This window comes from Lacerta agilis, chromosome 13 (genome assembly GCF_009819535.1).
Source record: "Lacerta agilis isolate rLacAgi1 chromosome 13, rLacAgi1.pri, whole genome shotgun sequence".
Classification (NCBI taxonomy): Eukaryota; Metazoa; Chordata; class Lepidosauria; order Squamata; family Lacertidae; genus Lacerta; species Lacerta agilis.
The window spans coordinates 14,039,742-14,056,491 of record NC_046324.1 but is presented as its reverse complement, the minus strand read 5'-3'; the positions used below and the strand labels follow the sequence as shown (position 1 = coordinate 14,056,491).

Here is a 16,750-nt window from a genome sequence, read left to right as displayed (position 1 = left end):
GTTCTAGAAACCATGTGTCGTGGTCCTGGAGGAGAAGGAGGAGGCGATCCAAGGCCATCCTTTGAATATCTGGATGAGGTGCTTGGCTCTGAGGCTGATGCTGATTATCAGGGTTCACTGAAGGCTGCCAGTGGCCCACTGAACACAAAGTTCAGGGTCTCCTAACACCAAGTATGCCCACAGCCCCCTTCCCCAGAGTTTAAGGAACTGTGTGTCTCCTACATTATGGTGCTGGTCCAATGGTGCAAGCAGGACACCAGGCCAGAGAGTAAAGGAGAAATGTCCACTTTCAGGCCTGAAGAAGTGTGCATGCACACGAAAGCTCATACCAAGAACAAACTTAGTTGGTCTCTAAGGTGCTACTGGAAGGAATTTTTTTATTTTTTTATTTTGTTTTGACTATGGCAGACCAACACGGCTACCTACCGGTACCTGTAACCTGAGCCTGCAGTTCTCCAACCAAGAGGGCAGAGCATAAGAGAGATGGTTTGGAGACAAGAGGCTCAAACGGCCTTAGTTCACCTCCAGCCCTCAGAGCAAGTTGCTCACTTGGAGCTGTCCTTGGTGCTGCAACTACCAGCCTGTCTCGCTCCATCATGGTACATGGGTTCATTGTCCAGACCAGGACAGGACAGGGCACCATGGTTTCCTATTATTTCTATGTGGCCTTTGGCTGCATATAGCAGGGCATTTCCCCCATGTAAACCCATGCTAATATGTGGGGCGCATGTGTAGGAGCATGGTAGTTTTGTAAGGGGAAAAAGGCAAATTCCTAGGGGAAAATGAAGCCATTGGATCTCAATAAACTCAAACGGTAGTGCCTCACCTTGGTAATGGGTGCTTCAATAGTCATGGAATGTATTCTGGCCATAGAGGAATGCCTTCTCTGTGAACTGCCTATGCAGAATAAAGTGGAATAAAAGTAGTGGACAATGTTAACCTATCACAAGCTTCTTCTTTTTTGAACCAGAAGGTCTCCAAAGCAGCTTACATTTTAAACACACAATAGAAACAATATTAACATTTAGCATCAAAAGCACATAAAGTATATAACACACACACACACCCCTCCAGCAACGGGTGCCAGTATCTCAAACAGATTCAAGCAACCGACAGCATAAAAGCTTGTATATTTTACTGCCTTCCTCAAAGAGGCTGCACTGAGATGCCATGATAACCCATTTTTTTTCCATTTTCTTCAACATCCCCCCACAAAATAATTAGATGATTACATTTCGCAGGAACTGAAAAATGAGATCAGAGGGGGGAAATGAGAGAACTTGAACCTTGCAAACAGAATGTTTGTTTTGGGTTTAAAGGTGCCAAATTCATAAAGCAATTGAAAAAATATTTTAAATATGCAGCTATCTGAAGGACCATATTCTGCCATACAAACCTGCCCAGGCTCTGAGAACTTTCAGGGAGGCCCTTCCCTCAGTCCCACCAACTTCACAGGCACATTTAAGGGGAATGTGGGACAAGGCCTTCTCAGTGGCTGTTCTCAGGCTTCAGAACTCCCTTCTCAGAGAGGCCAGACTGGCTCCCTCCTTGTTGTCCTTCCACCAGCAGGTGGAAGACTGTTTTATTCTGGCAGGCTTTGGGGGAACTGACTGCTTTTAAGGAAAGGGCTCTTTACTGTATTTTCCCCCTTCTGCATGTTAACAGATATGGTCTTATGTTGTTTTCATTCTATAAACAGGTTTTTGTTTTTTTTAGCTATGTCTGTTTTCTCTGTATTTGCTTTAATTTTTCTGAGCTGTCATGAATCCTGGTTCTGGGGTAGTTTGAGCGTGGTGCTGGTAACGGCAAGGTTGCAGGTTCAATCCCCATATGGGACAGCTGCGTATTCCTGCATTGCAGGGGGTTGGACTAAATGATCCTCAGGGTCCCTTCCAACTCTACAATTCTATGATATAGTGGGATATAAACAAATAAAATAATATTAATACTAATAATGACAAATTGGACCTGCGATAAAAGCTTGCATTCGGTTCCACTTGCTCCATTCCATTTTGTGCAACCTCTGTTGTATTTCTTCCTGCAAGCAGTCAGTAAGCATACTGAATTGGGCTGTTGTTGGGGTTTCTCTTACCCGAAAAATCCCCTCCCCAGATGTTACTGTACTTCTGCAAACCTTGGGGTTCTCCCAAGCTTGTTGAGACTCCTCTTTTCTATGGGGGTGGTTCAGTTTTGGCCACATAAGCAACGGCACGATCCTCCCGCACATTGAAAACAGATGGACTCATGTAACATACCATCACTGCCCCGAGAAGTGGTTGATCTGACATCTAAAGAGCCTTTCCTCCTGTCTTTGTGCCTGCAGCTCTGGATATCTGTAGAGGCAAGAAATTGCTGCTTTTAAAAAGGACACTCCCATTTAGGAAGGTGAGAGAGCCTTCTCAGATAATAATCATAATCATAACAAATTATTTATACCCCGCCCATCTGGCTGGGTTTCCCCAGCCACTCTGGGTGGCTTCCAACACAATATTAAAAATACATTAAAACACCAGCCCTTAAAAAATTCCCTAAACAGGGGTGCCTTCAGATGTCTTCCAAAAGTCAAATAGTTGTTTATTTCTTTGACATCTGGTGGGAGGGCGTTCCACAGGGCGGGTGCCACTACCGAGAAGGCCCTCTGCCTGGTTCCCTGTAACTTTGCTTCTCACAGTGAGGGAAACACCAGAAGGCCATCAGAGCTGGACCTTAGTGTCTGGGTTGAATGATGGGGGTGGAGACGCTCCTTCAGGTATACTGGGCCGAGGCTGTTTAGGGCTTTAAAGGTCAGCACCAACACTTTGAATTGTGCTTGGAAACGTACCGCTCTCAGGCTCTGGAACTGCTTGCCAAGGAAAAACTGCCTAGCCCTTACTTCAAACCATATTTACTCCCAACAACGGTTAATGATAAATCAATAAATCCAATTAAATTGTTGACAATCAGCTGAAATTTGACAGGGAGCGAAATCTGCTGTTTTGGTCTACCTCAATGCTACAACAAGTCGTGCCTTGTGGATTCCCAACACCTGTGGCTGTTGCAGAGGAACCCAAGTAAACATGTCCTTGGGAGATTTCCATCCCAGCCATGACAACACTCAAGACTCTGTCCTTGACACATTTATATCTAGATTTAGGAAGCTGTATCAGCTACTGTTCCTAAGGAGTAGGAAATGAAATTGGAATCACCTTCTCCTACAAACCCATTAAATAGTCAAGGTTGCCTTGATTCCTTGTTCGCTTTGAAACACAGCTGCCTGGGGCAGATAGTTGGCCTGTTATTTAGTCTCCTTCCCAGAGAACCATTTTATTGCTCTGCAAATATAATGGATTGTCTAGTGCGGTGCATTCTGTGCTTGAGCCTGCCTAGCCGAGATGCTCAGTGGCCCCTTCACATGCGAAATACTAACCTCTGAGGAAGGACTCACAGTTCACTGGCATCTCATATGCTTTGCTTGCAGACAGCCCCAGGTTCAATCCCTGCCACCTCCAGGCATTGTACAGGGTTGGGCTAGATGACTCTCAGGGTCCCTTCCAACTCTACAATTCTGTGATTCTAAGTAGGGCTAGGAGAGGCCCGAGGCCCTGGAGACCTGCCAAGCGTCAGTGCTGACAATACTAAGTTAGATTGACCAATGCTCTGGGTCTGTTTAAGGCAGCTTCCTGTGTTTCTATGTTCCTATGAAAGGCGCAATCGCACAGTTACTGGGGAATGGGGCCCTGCCTGCGACTCTTGCCAAGAGAATCAGCAGTGGCACATGTGATTCCACCTCTAGAAATCCACAGGTTGGTTTGGTGGCCTGCATCAGAGAAGTGGGGAGCAGTTCACACATAGGCCTCCACGCGATCAGGACACTGGCTTGCCTGCATGGAGGCTTTTTCACTATAGATGGCTACCAGCATTCCTGAAAGACCACTTCCTTCCCTACATACCACCCCTCGGGTGTTAAGATCAGTGGAGGGGGCTGCCTTGGTTGTTCCTCCACCCTCAGAAGCTCAGTGTGGTGGCGGCCCGAGAGACGGCATTCTCTGAGGCAGATCCCAAGCTGTGGAACTCCTTCCTCACGGAGGTGTGTCTGTCACCTTCACCAACCCCATCATAAATAATAATAATACCGTATTGGCCTGAATATAAGCCACACTTTCCCCCCAAATTCCGACTGTGAAAAGCTCAAGTGCGGCTTATGTTCGCGACCTTACGGTATGCAGCCAGGAGCATGGGGCAATCAGCGCCAGGAGCGTGGCGAACCGTAGTCCCTGTCCTCTCCCCCTTGGCCGAGAAGGGAGAGAGTGAGGAAGGGGAAAGGTCATCGGCAACGCAGTGTGCGCCCCCTGCAAGTATGCAGCCAGCAGCAGCGAGGAATGGAGCGGATTATATTCAGGTATTCCCTCCAATTTTAAAGGTGCGGCTTATATTTGGGTGCGGCTTATATTCGGGCCAATGAAGTAATCAACAACAACATCAATATACAGGTTTCAGTAAATGCTGAACACCCCTCTTTATCCTGGCTTTTCACACAGCATGTTTATTTTTAGGACTCACCTTATTCCTATTATTTCAAGTTATAATAATAATAATAATAATAATAATATAATTTATCATTTATACCTCGCCCATCTGGCTGGGTCTCCCCAGCCACTCTGGGTGGCTCCCAACAAAATATTAAAACAGGATGAAACATCAATAATTAAAAACTTCCCTAAACAGGGCTGCCTTTAGATGACTTCTAAAAGTCAGATAGTTGTTTATTTCCTTGACATCTGATGGGAGGGTGTTCCACAGGGCGGGTGCCACTACCGAGAAGGCCCTCTGCCTGGTTCCCTGTAACTTCGCTTCTCGCAGAGAGGGAACCGCCAGAAGACCCTCGGAGCTGGACCTCTGAGCCTGGGAGTCCAATGTGGCCCCCAGAAACCCCTATATGGCCATCGAGAATCTCCCCAGGCCACGCCCCTCACCTCCACACCCAACTTTTGCTCAGTTGAAGTGTAGGCAACTGTACACATCTGGGTCACATCTGTTGCTGCATCTGCACTTGCACCCCCAACCCCTGCAGTGGGCTGATAGGGGAAAGACGGATCGCTCTGGTCAGAAGTCTGAACTGATCACTTGTGGGAAGCACTGTGCAAATGTCTTAGGAGTTTTAAAACCAGACAGCGTATTCCCCCCCCCCCCGTTTTTAATCATTCCTCTTAACCACCTCAAGTAAACGCATTTCTAAAATGCGTTTCAGGCTATGCATTTTTATTATGAAGAAATGTATTGGTGGATGGCAATAGGCTGAGCTGTTGTTATTAAAATGCGAGAAATTTTCTCATAACAAAACTTGCAGTGCCGTACCTGTCTGGGACTCAGCTTGGACACGTTCACAGACCCTTTCAGCCTGCAAGTAAAAAAATAAAAGGGAGGGGGGAATTAGCCAGAAACAATAGGATCAACCTTTGGTGCAGGGGTTAGGAACCTCTGGCTTCTGGGCCAAATCTGGCCTGCCAAGGGTTCCCAGTTGGCTCATGGCTCCAGTTCAATCCTGGGAAGCAGACCCCTGCACCCAGCAGGATTGAACCCTTCACTTATCAGCTGGTGAGAGGAGGGTTCAGTCCTGGAGGGTGCTGCTTCACCTGTGGGAGAAGCAGACCCCCTCCCACAGCTCACCTTTGACAGGTGGGTGAGACCGCCCACCTATAAGTCCCCAGCCATCATCATGACATCAGAGGCGGGTGACTCCACACACCTGTCGAAGTTGGCCTGCAGCGATGGAGGAAGATAAAGAAATGGCCCACAGAGGGCCGAAACATTTCCTCGCCCTTCCTATCATGCATTCCCTCCCCGCTTCTAGTTAAGCTGGAATACCTGTTCTGCTTACCTTACTGTTGTCATTGCATGGTCTACTAAGTGACACATAGTGTCTAATTTTTCTGTAGTGGGGGGAAAAAAGACAAGCAACGGGACAAATTATATATTTTGGCTTCTTAGATTTCGATTCTCTTTAAGAGCTGATTTAAAAAAATAAATACATTTTAGCCTAAAATGTCTATCCTAGTTTGGTAGGTTATAGCAGAGGTGGCCAACCTGTGTTAAGCCAGATCTTGTTGGCCTCCAACTCCTATTAGTCCTAACTGGAGTGATCAAGGGTCAGGGACGTTGGGAGTTGGAGTTAATGAAGCACCTGGAGAATTCCAGGTGAGCCACCCCAGGTGACAGGAACACTGCAGGAGCAGGAGCCTTGGGCAAGGATCATAGCTCAGTAGCAAAGTATTTGCCTTGGCTACACAAGGTCCCAGGTTCAATTCCTGATTTTTCCAAGTAGGGATGGGAAAAGACGGACACCCTGGAGTGTCGCTGCCCATCAGAGTAGACAAAACTGAGCTAGATGGACCAGCGGTCTGACTCTGCTTTCTGCGTTGGGAGGGAGATGAGAAACCTGACCAGAGGAAGTCTCATTCTATTGTCTGAGCCTTCACCACAAGGACTACAAACTTTATTTTTAAAAATGGCTCAGGATTCCTGATCATGCACTTCATAGCAAGCCATTCCCCATAATTATGAGTAGTTCGTTTTAAGATGACAACGGCAATATCAATATTCTGTTTTGATTTCGAGGCTTACCCTCCCTGTCCAATGACAGGTATGATCTTCACATTTTGTTGTATACTCTCTCCATTTTTCTTCTTAGTGTAGTAGGTTCCTTGCCATTCCTGCAGATGGGAATCAAGGTCAAGTAAAGATGACATTCAATTAAGGAGCTCACGGACAAATCCTCCCAGGTCTCTCTCTCTCTTTCTCATTAAAACTATTTTCACATAAGACTTTAGATTTGTGCCTTAGGCCCCATCTGCAAAATACATTAGAAACAGCTTCATACCACTTAAAAAGAATCTGGGGAGCTGTAGGCTATTAGAGGGCCTGAGAGATGTTAGGAGAGCCCTGTTCCCCTCATGGAGCTATGATTCCCAGAGTTCCCAGAGAAGAGGGGTTGACTATTAAGCAACTCAACATCCTTATCAAACCACAGTTCCCAGGATTTTTTTGGGGGGGGCATGACTGTTTAAAGTGGTTTGATACTGTTTTAAATGTACAGTGCAAATGGGGCCTTTGATTATTATTTTTAATGCCTCTAAAGGGCCCCACCATTCCGCTCACATACTGAGGTCCAGCTCCGAGGGCCTTCTGCTAGTTCCCTCACTGCGAGAAGTGATGTTACAAGGAACCAGGCAGAAGGCCTTCTTGGTGGTGGCACTCACCCTGTGGAACGCCCTCCCAGCAGATGTCAAGCAGATAAACAGCTATGTGATTCTTAAAAGACACCTGAAGGCAGCCCTGTTCAGGAAAGCTTTTAGGGTTTGATGTTGTGTTGTTCTTTTACTATTTTATTGCTGGGAGCTACCCAGAGTGCCTTGGGCAACCCAGTCAGATGGGTGGCAAGCAAACCAACCAACATATAACTAGCTCCACAGTGAGCCGCTCTTATGGGATGGGGTAATCTGTAAATTTTAGTTCCTCTCCATTTTCCATTCTGAAGTTCAGTTCCCCACATTTCCATTCCAGTTTGTCAGGAGATCAAGGGCTCTGAAGCAAGATGGGAAGGAAGGCTTTTCTTGCCTTAGAAGTGCTGATATCGGACAAGCCCACAGAGGCCTCCAGCCTGAGGATGTGGCACTGCCACCCTTAGACTCGGAAAGCTCCATTGCAGAAGGCCCACCCTGCAAGTCCAGTGGCTCCCCAGGGCTAGTAATTCAGCTGATGTGACTTCTTCTGTATTGGGCTCAGTCTCTTTTCCTTGCTGAAGCAATGTCAGAGTTATGTGTTGGTCTTCTAATACATCTTGAGCCCTGAACCCAGTATGAGCTCTGCTGTACCTTGAATTGGGCGAAACCTTGCATTGAAGTCAGCCTGAATCTCTTATTGCATGGGTGTGAGGGGAGTGAGGAAAAGGTTAGGGTTAGGGTTGACTGTCCTAGTTATTCATTTCTTTAAAAAGAAAAGTAAAGGGAGACCACTAAAACACCAAGCGGCACACTTAATTTGGCCCTAAGTCTGAATCGTGGCCCACTGTCCCACAAAAAGAAGGCCCACATCAGGGGTGTAGCAAGGGGGGGGCGTAGGGGGCAGACTGCCCCTGTTTCCATAATGGAGGGGGTGACAAATTATCAAGGAACAATTACTGCCCTAGGGCGGTTCATAAAAAACTTTTTTTAAAAAATGCCTGCTCCAAAGGTCTTATCTTACTATACTAGGGATTATATAGCTATATATGAAATTTCATGCATATCGGTTAATATCTTGACCCTCCTCCACTAAAATAGCTGTTTACTTGGCTGTTTTCCTATGTCGGGAAGGCTGAAATTTCAGTTCAGTGGAGCACTTACTCTTCCCAACCCTAACCCTGTGGAAAGCCATCTAATTAGACTTCAATTCGATTTTGAGATTTTTTTTAGGAGGTAATTTAATTATTGCTTGATTTTATACCAATGTTATGTATCTGATGTTAGCCACCCTGAGCCCAACTTTGGCCAGGGAGGGTGGGATATAAATAAAAGTTTTATATTATTATTACTTGTTATTATTCCTTTGTAAGAAAATATGAAATAACGTTAAACCATTTTTGCAGGGGGAGGATCAATGGGGGCGGGTGACAAGAAATTTTCTGCACTGGGTACCACCTGATATTCCTACGCCTCTTGGGGGGGGGGTTCACAATTTTTTTTTGCCCCTGGGTCCCAATTTACCTTGCTATGCCCCTGGTCCACATATATTTTAAAAAGGCTTGAACTTCTCCTTTTTTGACCAAGGAGAGGTCGCTACCATGACCTGATCTGAGCATGTCAAAGAGCCATGCTCACCGATTTCGCGCGCAGATTTGCCAATTTCACCCCAGATAATCGCATCTGAGCTTCGTGACAGGAGGCACAGGCAAAGCAGCTGCCGGCGGAAGGATTCCGTGGGCAACCCGCCACATCAAAAAAGGCATGAGTGCCACAATCCTACTAAGCATTCCTAGACCTCTTTTGAGGGTTCTGGCCCCTTTATGTCCATATAACCACAACCACTCAAGCCTTTATTACTGGCGCGCTATCGCTATCAGCACAAGGCCTGGCATGCACATTTATACCAGTGGTTGGAAACCTCCAGCCCTCCAGATGTTATTTGACTCCTACTCGCACTGGCCCCTGCCAGCACAGCCAATGGTCAGGGCACATGGGTGCTGTAGTCCCGACAAATATTTGGAGGGCAACAGGTGTGGATGTTCTTTTGCACCAGGCCTAGCCTCCCTCATCCTTCGTCTGGGCTCAGCTTTTAGGCCTGCTTTAGCTTTCATGAGTTTTACTCTCTGCTTCCTCTACTTGGTTGGAGTTTTCTTTCTCTCTCTGCTTGGTGTTTACCTGTGACGGGGCCTTTTCAGTGGCAGTTCCCCATTTGCGGAACTGGTGATGCCTGCCTGCCTCCCTCATTATTGACCTTCAGGATAAATTTAAAAATGCAGTCAAACCTCGGTTCCCGAACGGCTCCATTTTGGAACATTTCGGCTCCTGAACGCCAAAAACCCGGAATTAAATGCTCCAGTTAAATTATGTTTTTTTGGAAGCCAAACGTCCGGCGTGGCTTCCGCTTGAGTGCAGGAAGCTCTTGCAACTAATCAGAAGCTGCGCCTCGGTTGTCGAACATTTCGGAAGCTGAACAGGCTTCCGGGAACGGATTATGTGCAACAACTGAGGTTTGATTGTATTCTTGCTTTATATAGGCATTTGATGCCTGAAAAACATTGTTCATGACACTTATGAGATCACTTTTTAGTATGTTTTAAACTGTTTTTATTTTCATTTTATTTATAAACCCTCTATTGTTGATGTAGAAGCTACCAACATGAGTCTGACCAAACTGCGGGAGGCAGTGGAAGACAGGAGTGCCTGGCGTGCTCTGGTCCATGGGGTCACGAAGAGTCGGACACGACTAAACAACAACAACATTGTTGATGTATTTGCCACTCTGCATCCTGGGAACTGTTAGGATACCTCCTTTTCCCCTCACAGAGCTACAGTTCCCAGGGTTCCCCGGGAAGACGGATTGATTCTGAAAGCACTCTGGAAATGGTTGCTTTGTGAGGAGAAAAGGGGTCACCTGACAATTCTCAGCACCCTGAATGTATGACAGCTCCCAGAATTCTTTGCGGGGCAGCCATGACAGTTTAAAGTGGTATACTACTGCTTTAAAGGTATAACGCAGATGGGGCCTAACGTAAGCTGAATAAACAAACAAACAAATAAATGAAGTTGCTTTAAGATCATGCTGCATTTTCCCCCTTGTTGTAAAATTAGTTATTTTAACCTGAAAAGATAAATGTTCTTGTTTCTGGAGGCGGTGTATTAATAATGTAAACGAATACAGTCAGACCTCATGTTACAGACGCTTTAGGTTATGTGTTTTTGGGTTGCGGGCCGCGGTAAACCGGAAGTACCAGAACGGTACTAAATTGCGCTTTGCGCCTGCGCAGAAGCGCCAAATTGCACCGGCGCCTGCGCAGACGCGGCGCTGCAGGTTGCGAACGCTGCAGGTTGCGGATGTGCCTCCGTCACGGATAGGGTTGCCAGGTGTCCACTATTTGAGTGGACAGTCCACTTTTTCACGTTATGTTCACTATTTTTTCCCCACAAAATAGTGGACTTTTTTTTTTATTCAAAAGCTTTATGATGAAATGGTATTTTAATACGTGTTAAAATGTTTGTAAGAAAATATATAATTTAATTTAATTTAACACACACACACACACACACACACACACACACACACCGCTTGTCCGCTATTTTTTGGAAGCAGACCTGGCAACCCTAATCACGGAGTACGTGCGCAACCCGAGGTTCCACTGTAAAAGAAGTTGTAATCAAATGCAATTTCAGTTGGTGCAAAAAAGACACCTGTTATTTTAGCTCTCCCCCCCCCCCTACTTGACAAATCTGAAAGTACTCCTGGGAACGCTGTAGCACACCATGAGTCACTTCTCTCTTGCTTCCACTCCTGCAACGCATTAATGTCCGTAGGGCCTCTGATTCATTGCAGCATCTTCATCGAATGCAGCCTCAACAGCTTGGGACTTCTTAACATGGCACCCACCGCTGCCCATTCACCTCACCTGACTCACACAGGGCAGCGTGTAAGCTGTGACGTACGCATATCTTTGAAGCGGCAACCCATTTGCTGACCTTTCGTGCCCACACTATAACGACTTAATCTCCCTCCTCCATGGCTACTTAAACCTTGTTTGCAGCCCTAGGAGGGGCAAGGCTGTCTCTAAGGGAGCGTGTCACATACCTATCGTTTCAGAGGATTCTGGCATGAATGCTCTGTTCGCATGTTGGAAGGAGCAGGAGAGGCCGGCGCAATCATTTGCACTTGGCTGAACCTGTTGAATTGTCTGGCCCCGGGCGGCTTCTTAGGGCACAATCTGCACCATGCATTTACAGCAATAGTATACCTCTTCAGTGTACCTGAAGGAGCGTCTCTATCCCCATTGTTCAGCCCGGACACTGAGGTCCAGCTCTGAGGGTCTTCTGGCGGTTCCCTCCCAGCGAGAAGTGAGGTTACAGAGAACCAGGCAGAGGGCCTTCTCGGTGGTGGCGCCCGGCCTGTAGAACGCCCTCCCATCAGATGTCAAGGAAATAAGCAACTATTCCTACTTTTAAAAGACACCTGAAAACAGCCTGTTTACGGAAGTTTTTGATGTTTAATACTGTATTGGGTTTTTAATATTTGATTGGGAGCCGCACAAAGTGGCTGGGGAAACCCAGCCAGATGGTTGGGGTATAAATAATAAAGTATTATTATTATTATTATTATTATTATTATTATTATTATTATTATTACTTCAACAGGCATGTATGCTCATCCTGTCTTATTTATTTATTGCATTTGCATGCAATGCAGATCAGCCTCTGTGGGGCCGTTGCATCTCGTGTTCACAGCAGCCTTGCCAAATAGATGGGGCTGAAAGATCGTGACTTTCCAAAGGCCTCAGAGTTAGCTCCGTGACTGAGCGGCCCAGTCCTAAAACACCACCCCGTCAGATTCACCGCCCGGGTGCCAAACCAAGGCATGCGCTTACCTTTTCGATCTTGATGCAAGAATTAATAGTGTCAAGGAAATCAGCTTTTTTTTCATTTGTAGGCACTTCTGTTAGATCCTTTCCTATTAATTCGCCTTTCTGATAGCCCATCACGGTTTCAAACGCAGGATTTACGTACTGCGAGATTTAAATAAAGCACTCCAGTCAAACCAAAAGGAAAAGCATGGTCGTCGACCTGCAGATTTTAAATCTTGCTGTGCATACCTAAAGCAGTACTTCCCCTATACAAGGGGAGCCATGCCAACCCATCTGGTGTCATATGCAATGTCAGGTCTACAGGGTGGGTACAGGCATGGCTTCAAAGGAACAGTTAAAAAACCTAAGGCAGGTCCATTAACTTAAATGGACCTGAATAGCACTAGATACCAACCGCTGTTCAGTAGCTCTGCAACTTACGCACATTTAACTTGTGCACATTCAGTTTTATAACTAATTAAAAAGAGGTGGAAATGGGGCAGGGGAAAATGGCATTGACAATCCCATCCACCACTGAACCCAATGGGTTTTGACTATACACTATTTTGGCTTTAGGCTCAATCTCTGAACTATAACCCCCGCATAAATGGTGAGTTTACCGTATTTACAATACATAATGTGCATGTGAAATAACATGGCTATAACACCGTGAAAAAGAACTGAGTCATACAAGGCCTTGGCACAGCATTTGACACTCGTAAAAGTACCCAGAACAAACCTGTATTACATGGTCTTCACTTGTAATCTCAATGGCTTCTTGACTTTTCTCTAACGCTGTAAAGATTGAATTACAAGCCCTGCAAAGGAAAGGAAGGAGTGGACTCATTAGATTCGAATTTCACGGCTTGCAATTTTGAGGGCTATAAATGACCAAAAAAAAACCCGACCACCACCTCAGAGCAATACATTCAAGAGAGATGATTCTGCTTTGAAGAACAGTAGTAGGAAGTTGGACAGGCCGCTTGGCTTTTTGCCAAGCCCAGCAAAAAGAGAAAGTTGGCCTATATAGAGGCTAACTTATTTATACAGAAAGAGTGTGTGTGTCATCAGTAAACTCAGTGCATTTCAAACTACCAGAGAGCAGGTCCTTGTCCCCAGGGGCTTACACTTTAAAATGTTACAGGTGGGTAGCCGTGTTGGTCTGCAAGTCGAAACAATATAGAAAATTCTTTCCAGTAGCACCTTAGAGACCAACTGAGTTTGTTCTTGGTATGAGCTTTCGTGTGCATGCACACTTCTTCTTCTGTTTCAGTGTATCTGAAGAAGTGTGCATGCACACGAAAGCTCATACCAAGAACAAACTCAGTTGGTCTCTAAGGTGCTACTGGAAAGAATTTTCTATTTTGTTTCGACTTTAAAATGTGACATCTGAGAGACAACTGGAAAAAGGAGAAGGAAACAAAGAGAGGGTAAAAGCCTGGTGAGAACATTTATTCATTTATTCATTTCAGCTCCACCAGTCGTTCCCAAACTTCGCCCCTCACTGACCACTTGGAAACTGCTGAGGCTCTTGGCAGACCACGTTGTGATCTTTTCCGCCTGCTGTAACAACCGTGACATGCTGTGCCAGCTGCTGTACGATTCCTAACTGAATCAAGATGGAACTTCTGAATTCTAGCCTCCCACTGCCTTCTCCCCAACATCATTTCCAACCCATCCTGCTTGCCTTCCGAATGGACCTCAAGGTTCTAATAATGGCAGGAGAGTAGCTGATGTGGCTGCTCCCGAGATACTTCACAAACTCCCTGTGGACTACCGCCACTTCTCCCACTCTAGAAGTCTCCAGAGGAGAGATCTCAGCAACAGCACCTCCTCCCCTGTTCAGGAAGAGCACCGCAGATGGGAATCCTCAGCCTTCCTGTGCTACTTGAATACAACTCTCACGAGACCCCGCCATGACGCCTACAGTCCACCTCCTCCTCTGTTGGAGGCAGTGAACCTCTGAATACCAGTCGCTGGGAATCACAAATGGGGAGACTGTTCTTACACTCCTGGCCTGCTTGTGGGCTTCCCATAGACATCTGCTTGGACATCATGAATACAAGATCCTAGGTAAAGGTAAAGGACCCCTGGGTGGCTAAGTCTAGTCAAAGGCGACTATGGGGTTGCAGCACTTGTTTTGCTTTCAGGCGGAGGGAGCCGGCATTTGTCCACAGACAGCTTACTGGGTCATGTGGCCAGCATGACTAAACTGCTTCTGGCGCAACGGGACACCGTGACGGAAACCAGAATGCACAGATGCTAGACCACGTGGGTCATTGTCTTGACCCAGAAGCCTGTTCTTTCTTAGGGAAATGATCTCTTCTTACCAACAGGCTAGCTTCCACACACAAGGGCATTTTAATTTTCGTTTTAATTATTGAATTTATATACCGCCCTATACCCGGAGGTCTCAGGGCGGGTCACAGAAAAAAATCAAAATATAAAACCACAGAATATATACCGGTAATCAAAATAAAAACAACAACCCAATAATGCCCCCCCCCCCATTTTAAAAGGGCACAGAATGTCAGTCAAATCAACAAAAGGTTTGCTTAAAAAGGAATGTTTTTGCCTGGTGCCTAAAAGTGTATAATGAAGGCACCCAGCAAACTTCCCCGGGGAGAGCATTCCACAGACTGGGGGCCACTGCAGAGAAGGCCCATTCTTGTGTTGCCACCCTCCGAATCTCTCAAGGAGGAATGCACATGAAGAAGGGCCTCAGAGGATGATCTCAGGGTCCCGGTAGGTTCATATGGAAAGAGGTGGTCTTTGAGGTATCGCGGTCCTGAACCGTTTAAGGCTTTATAGGTCAAAACTAATTGGTAGCCAGTGCAGTTGGACCAGGATTGGTGTAATATGCTCAAACCGTCTTGCTCCAGTTCTCATGCCAAGAAGAATGGGACTTAGCAGTCTGGCAACATCTGGAATGACACAGTATGCTAACACTACTGCATGCTAATGATGTTTAGCTTAGGTAAAATTACCTTAGTTTGAATTGTGCCCGCACTTCTCCAAATTCCAGCTGAATGAGTTCGTTGTAACAGGCCATGATGTTGGGATTTTCTACGTATCTCTGTTTAAAAAGAAAAAGGTGTAATGTCTGCATTGGTTATTTATCTCTAAAGAGAAATGTGATTTAGGTAGCAAATTATTTGCAAATGGCCCATTGATCCCAATGGTATTTCCACTTAGGCTCAATGAGCCTATATAGCAGCTAGGGATAGAGAAATCTGCCAATTTTGGTTCCCAAAATTTCTCATTTTTCCATTCTTAAATTCAGTTCTCCACATTTCTGCAGAAATTTGTGCTTGGTGTGGGGGGGGGAATGATCCTAATTAAAACCCAGAAGCATTTTAGTGCAGATTTCTGCTAATAAACATATTTTTGATTGCAGCTCTAACAGACACGCTTTTGCAAAGCAACCCCCTCCAATATATTGCATTTTTGTATGCTATTTTTATGCACACTGGCTGGAGCTCTGAGAGGAAGAACTGCTTTTATGGGTACAGGTAGGTAGCCGTGTTGGTCTGCCATAGTCAAAACAAAATAAAAAATAAAAAAATTCCTTCCAGTAGCACCTTAGAGACCAACTAAGTTTGTTCTTGGTATGAGCTTTCGTGTGCATGCACACTTCTTCCGATACACTGAAACAGAAGTCACCAGACCCTTAAATATAGTGAGAGGGTGGGGAGGGGTATTACTCAGAAGGGTGGTGGGAATGGGTGGTTGGCTGATAGGTGTGGTAAACCTGTTGACTTCTGAGTAATGCATGCACACAAAAGCTCATAGCAAGAACAAACTTAGTTGGTCTCTAAGGTACTACTGGAAGGAATTTTTATTTTTTTTATTTTGTTTCTTATTCCAGGGGGCATCTAGGGTGTCTTTTATTGTTTTACTCTCTGCATGGTTTGTTTTTATGTACACCACTTAGAAAGGCTAATGATAAAGCAGTATAAACAAAATCAAAAATTCTTTCCAGTAGCACCTTAGAGACCAACTGAGTTTGTTCTTGGTATGAGCTTTCGTGTGCATGCACACTTCTTCAGATGCACACTTCTTCAGATAAAGCAGTATATAAGTGCCCTCAATAAGTGTGTGTGTGTGTGTGTGTGTGCGCACACACACACACCATACTTTTCAGAATATAAGACGAGTTTTTTTTTATACTGTAAAATAATGTTTAAAAGGGCGGGGGGGTCTTATACATGGATAGTGCATTGTGGGAGACGGGTGATTGGTTGCAGGCTTGAGCAGGAGCTGGTCAGCAGCGATTTTGTTGGTGGATTGGCTGCTCCTGCACTGATTGGGTGGGTGATGGGTCGCCGCGGCAACTGTTGCTTTGGGATGGCTGCTGCTTCTGCGATACAAGTGATAGCTCAACAAGCCTGGCCAACCTTCCCCCCAAAAAGCTCAACAACTCTGGGCCCTCTCCCCCCCAAAAAAATTAGGGGGAGTGTTATACATGGTGAACTAAATATAGATGGCCCCCACTATATTTAAGGATCTGGTGACTTCTGTTTCAGTGTATCTGAAGAAGTGTGCATGCACACGAAAGCTCATACCAGCAACTAACTCAGTTGGTCTCTAAGGTGCTACTAGAAAGAATTTTCGATTTTGTTTTGACTATGGCAGACCAACACGGCTACCCACCTGTAACTAAATATAGATGGGCTACAAATATCA

The 16,750-nt window shown here is 45.7% G+C and overlaps 1 protein-coding gene across 4 annotated transcripts in view; it reads right to left on the bottom strand.

Moving 5' to 3' along the window:
* The window catches only part of PDE8A (phosphodiesterase 8A), a 165,522-nt gene that overhangs the window by 17,668 nt on the left and 131,104 nt on the right, over nt 1-16,750 (bottom strand). For all 4 annotated transcript variants that reach the window (XM_033166621.1, XM_033166622.1, XM_033166620.1 and 1 more), the window contains 8 exons: nt 15,052-15,140; nt 12,804-12,882; nt 12,089-12,226; nt 6,601-6,689; nt 5,858-5,909; nt 5,335-5,377; nt 2,256-2,333; nt 827-897 (listed from right to left, as the gene is read on the bottom strand). In XM_033166621.1, coding sequence (XP_033022512.1) covers nt 827-897; nt 2,256-2,333; nt 5,335-5,377; nt 5,858-5,909; nt 6,601-6,689; nt 12,089-12,226; nt 12,804-12,882; nt 15,052-15,140 — 639 coding nt within the window. The remainder of the gene's footprint in view (nt 1-826; nt 898-2,255; nt 2,334-5,334; nt 5,378-5,857; nt 5,910-6,600; nt 6,690-12,088; nt 12,227-12,803; nt 12,883-15,051; nt 15,141-16,750) is intronic.